The sequence below is a fragment of the Amphiura filiformis genome, chromosome 19 (genome assembly GCF_039555335.1).
Source record: "Amphiura filiformis chromosome 19, Afil_fr2py, whole genome shotgun sequence".
NCBI classification, from domain to species: domain Eukaryota; kingdom Metazoa; phylum Echinodermata; class Ophiuroidea; order Amphilepidida; family Amphiuridae; genus Amphiura; species Amphiura filiformis.
Genome location: NC_092646.1, coordinates 1,580,751 through 1,586,460, shown reverse-complemented (window position 1 = coordinate 1,586,460; position 5,710 = coordinate 1,580,751). Strand labels below are relative to the sequence as shown.

At 38.5% G+C, this 5,710-nt stretch overlaps 1 protein-coding gene across 1 annotated transcript; it reads right to left on the bottom strand.

The window, feature by feature from the left end:
- Positions 1-2,358: 2,358 nt before the first annotated feature.
- LOC140141674 (uncharacterized) lies at positions 2,359-3,639 on the bottom strand. The gene has a single exon (XM_072163586.1). The coding sequence runs from the start codon at positions 3,637-3,639 to the stop codon at positions 2,359-2,361; it is 1,281 nt and encodes a 426-aa protein (XP_072019687.1).
- Between the last annotated feature and the right edge of the window lie 2,071 nt (positions 3,640-5,710).

Here is a 5,710-nt window from a genome sequence, read left to right as displayed (position 1 = left end):
AATACACTGGTAACAAAAGGTATGTATATTATAGGGGCAAGGAATCCAGTTACTACACTTCAATTTCAGTGACTCAAGACAAGCGGTACGTTTTTTTATGATAAGAAAAGAGGTACCGCTAGAATGTACCTCATTTCTTAACATAATGAACCACTTGTCTTGAGTCACTGAAATTTCAGTGAAGTAATTGGATTCCTTGCCCCTATAATATACCTAACTTTTGTTACCAGTGTGTTATTATTTTTTGAGACAAATGCAAAAATAGTCACATATTTATCAAGGGGTGTAGTATAAGTATAATGTAACCGTGTTTGCAACATAATATAAAGTATGGTTTATTTTGCTACCGTTGGTTTCACGCACGTCTTATGTTATAGTTAGAGAACAAACGATAGGAATTTTTGTTTTTACTAACCTCTTCCGTGTGATAGACGACAGGAAGGATAGGTCCAATATTTTGAGTAGTACGATAAAAAATATTGGACCTGACTGTCGTCTATCATAGGTAGAGGATAGTAAAAACAAAAATTCCCATCGTTTATTCTTATTCTTAGTCAGTTAAATATCATTTTAATAACGGTAAACTATTTTTAAAGCAAAAACTAAGTTACCGTCGTAAAAACTCCCCTTATTATAAAATGAACGAAACTTGTTTACAACTTCACGTATTCTGTTGCGTGTACTGCACTAGTCTACGCATACAACGCGATACATACTCGCACCTCTACACGCGTGTTACGCGTTATCAACACTCATGATGACGTGGGGTCGTCTACGGCCTGATAGACGGCACCCGAAATCATGCTATTGGCCAATCAGATTATGAGTCTACGAACTAGACCACTCCCACTGACTAAGAATCATGTTTAATATTTAGGGGTTCATTCATATATTTTCATGACTAAACGATTGTTTATGGCCGAGGGCTTTAGCCCGAGGGCATAAACAACGTTTAGTCATGAAAATATATGAATGAACCCCGTTCATACATACGCAACATTCTGCTAGCTGTTATTTCCCTCCAAAACTAAAAATACCATCATTTTAAACTAAAAACTACCAGTTCCTTATCATTTTTTAACAGTTTCTCCATCGCTAATTGTAAGAAAACGTTTTCTTGCTCAGTCCATCGTGCTTGGACGCGCGCGAACATCGCCTACATCACTCGCGCTTTGCGTAAATAGCTCGCGAACATAGACGCGTAATATCCTACTCGCGCGCGTCCATCAGTTCTCGCGCGGCTTGTTTATGACCGGAACGCCGGGCATAAACGTTGTTTATGCCCGCCTATCGACTAATCACGCATGCTGTTATATAGCGAGTATGTATGAATTAGGGGTTCATTCATATATTTTCATGACTAAACGATTGTTTTGGCCCGAGGGCCGCTGGCGGCAGAAGCGCTTTAGCGCTTCCCGCCAGCGGCCCGAGGGCCAAAACAATCGTTTAGTCATGAAAATATATGAATGAACCCCGTTCATACATACCTTATTTTCACGTTTTATCCGTTTAAAGTGCAGGAAACAGGGTTTTTATTCGACTTTCCACTCCCATTTTCTACCCCCGGCAATCTTTGTTTACGACGACATTTTAATCGGGCCTTTGGTCGAGACGATTTATACATAGGGGTGACAAAATAATCGGCAACACATTGTGAAAATACTTCAATTGTCATTTCATATATTGCACTGTTAGATTTATTATTCTTATAAATTATTTGCAGACTATTCCAAATGATATATTTTTTTTTCAAGAAAATACTTCTCATTAAATAAAATTCAATATATTATTTCTATCAAAAGTCTACAAACGCTATTCACTCCTATGAATATTAAAAGTGGTCGAGACATGTTTCTGTCTAACAACGTTTCTGATTGGTTAAAAGTCAGAACAGCTGACTCAATCAATTAATTCGACATCGCGGACGTGGAGACACCACGGAACAACGGAAATATCACGAATCGAAATCATCAGGAAAACACGGAGTAAATACCACATTCTTAATACATTTTTCATACATACTTCCGTGATTTCGGCGTTTCTGATTGGAAAAGAAAATCAAGAAGCTAAATTTCTCTGTGGAATATATGTTATGGATATCATGAACAAATCAACACATGAACAAGAACCATCATTACCATGGAACGGGCATTGACTGACAGGTACATGTGAAAAAACTTCACCATGTGAGGTCATGACTTGTGTTACAATGGTATCTACAGTCTACACTACAGTGTGTCTTGGAAATCTATACACAATTTGTACATGCTATGTGCTGAATTGGAATATCAGTAATCAAGTTGAAAAACATGAAAAGGTAAGCTTCACCGTGTTCACTGCCCGAGTTTATAACATTGTTTAATGACGGTGCATGTGTTGATGCACATTTATGACAACAGAACCGTTGAAAGTGCATTTCTTGAACAGCTTTGCAGCCAATTCTGCTGGTTCATGATGAGATGAAGCCTGCACTTCTACTTCCTCATGCCTAACTGGTTGAGCTGCCCTTTGAAGGCTTTGTGCTGATGGCATATCATAATTAATATACGGATTGGGACTTGGTGGAGCACGGCTAATGGTTGAGGGAGCAGGTACTAAGCCCTGAACTTGAACACTGGTCATGCTGGTGCTAGATGAAGAGGCAGCGATGGCATTGTGGATGGTGTCTGACAGCTTCCTCTTCTGGGCTCGGCTTGGTTGGAAGTATGAATCCAGGCTGGCATCACACCGGTGACCTGACAAAGTTTTCACGTCACTTCTGCTGAACCCAGCATGGATGAGTGTTGAGATACTTGTCGCACGTAGGCAGTGATTGGTATACCTCTGGCTTAGCTGTGCCTGGTCACTGATGGTGCTCATCATGTTTCCAAGGATATTCTTCCCTACTGGGGCATCTTCGTACCAGGTGGTATCGGACCGAACCCATTTCTTCATGCTCTTGGGGCGTTGAAAGAAACTGTCTTGCTTTGGATTTAGTTTACTCAAGTATAGCTTCAGGGCAGCAACGGGGCACTGATCCGACTGTGTGGCATACATCCGCCTCTCCTGCTTGTTGTCAGGATCGTTGGTCTGGTCTCCTTTGTGATTTTTAGTCGACTGCAGATGCGACATCGTTGCATACTCTGTGCCTACATCATCGTATCTGAATATGAATGAATCCTTCCTCAACGTAGTTAGCCCTTCTCGCCCTCGTCTACAAAAATGAAGTGTAATCATGACGTACACCATATGCTGCAGTGAAACTGGAGTTAAATTACTACAAACACCAGTTGAAAACATCTTCTTGAGGTCTTCAGGTTGTACAGGTACTTTGTGTTTTGGGACTGGGGTACGGTCTTTATTGGATTTTAAGATGCCCACATAGGCATTATTAGCAGACACAAATTGAGGCCCTGTAATGACATTAATCTCGCGATGGTATGGTGCACTCCTGAGGTGCCTTTGTATCGCAGCTCGAATGCAGCGCATCGAAACTGATGAATAATGCTCCCCATCCTTCCGTCTCACTTCACAGTAAAAGCTTCTTAACAAGTTGTTCAGCTCCTGTGGCTCCAAGTACTCAAAGACAGGGTCTTGACCATTGTCTGCACACCATTCTGAAATTATAAAAAAGAACACCAAAACCCTAGGCCTAAACATACTACTCATATGACTAACTCATGATTGTCATGAACTATCTAGTCCTTGTCTACTTTTTAAAAAATAAACATTCTTTTTGTGTTAAATTTCTTCTAATATTATTTTAAGATGCTTGTGGTATTTTTTATTTTACTTTATTCTTGGTGTACTTTACTATTTACATTTTAAATTTGTTGTCTTCAATAATAAGTTTAGTGTTTTTACATATATATATAATATATTGTATACCGGTGATTGATTCATGATAGGGTTTCATCACATTAAAATACCTTTGAAAACTTTGATGTAAACCTTGGTTTGTTGGTCAGTGGTTTTCTCGTTTCTTGCATTTTCTATTTCAATAATATCCTCTTCACTGAGTTTAGCCCAACGCCGGTCCGATCTACCCTGAGTCTGGTTTAATGTTGACACTGTTTTTTAAATTAAATCAGAACATATAAAAAATTAGGATAAAAATAGCCCCTACTATATCATATACCGGTACTTTCTAGATTTCCGTTGTATTTTTAAATATATATTTTTGGCATGGCAGTCAGGTCATTAAATATCTTGGCCTAGTATATTATTTAAAACAACATGTCTGATTTTAACAATTTCTTCAAGTTTGCCACTACGAACAAGCCAAAACTAGTGATTATTTTGTTGAGAGGACTGCTTGTTTTTTATTTCATTTATTTCTATGCTTTTAAATTAAAATAATTTGATTAAACATGTACCGTTGGCCTGTTTGTCATTGTGTACCACCCAGCTGGGTTTGGGAATGGAACCATGTCCATGATCACTTGCTGTTGTTGGGCGGGTTTCTCTCTTCAGTGTAAGCTTTATGTTTGACACTGTAGTTCCTATAATTTTCATAGAAAAAAATACAAATTGAGAATTAGGATGCAAAATTACTTTGTTAAATATGTATAAATGTTTTAATGTTTTACTACAGCATGCATGAATCAAGTCACGAAGCGTACAATGTTGTGTATGCTCGCGCTCCGCCTCTTGACCTTGACCGTACCGTATTTGGTGATCGTGAATGAATATGCAATGCGGGCGCATTAATCATAACAAATACACATGTGCTTGTAGCCGAAAGGCGGAGTGCATTATTAATATATTATGGACATGGATTGTATATATTTTTTAAATTTATTTTATTTATATTTTCATTATTTTTACCTGGTTTGGGGGCGACAGATGAAGCCGCTAGCTTGGTTCTGTTGCTTGCACCAAGCGGCCCTGGTCTTGTAACACTTGCAGCGGCCAGCGGCCGCGGCTGAGCCGGCGGCGGTGGCATTGTTGATGGAGATTGTGGCGTTAATTCGCCGATAGCAGCGCTGACTTCTCGTTTTATGTCGTATATATTCCCCAAATAGAAACTGGGGAATGCCATGATGTTGAAAAATGCTGTTGTTGTTGTTATTTACTTGTTTACAACCATGCAGACGGTAAACAAACACATGAAAAAATATACTCAGCAATTATAATAATGCATAATTGAATATTCATGAGGAGTGCTAGTAGCCAATCACGGGGTGGCTTTTATTGGAGCTTGGGATGACCGATAGCCGGGCATAAACGCTGTTTATGCCTGCCTCTCGACCAATCAGAAACGCTGAAATCACGGAAGTATGTATGAAGTATAGTTCACTCAGTTCGCTATTGATTTTGTGCCCTGGAAACTATCGAACTCGGGTGTTGAAATTAGCAAAATGTTTAGTTAAACCTTTTCAATTCATAATTAATTTTCTTGGTCAAATGAAAAGCAATAATTTTCTTTTGTACTGTATATTTTCCCAAACCCTGGTGTTAAATTTAGGTAAGATATTTAGGCTTTTTAGGGGTCAACTTTTTGCTTTTGAAAGTACCATAATTCGCTAATGAAATATATTTTCTAAAGCACATCATATAGGACTATATGTCATAGTTTTGTCAGAATTTCGGTTTTGATTGCACCATTTTTCAATTCCGACTACCAATTTGGTCAAAATCAACTTGCGAATATATACACATGGATGGATGATTTTACAAGCCACAATAAAAATATCGAAGAATATCTGCCGGTTATAATTATTAGATATGA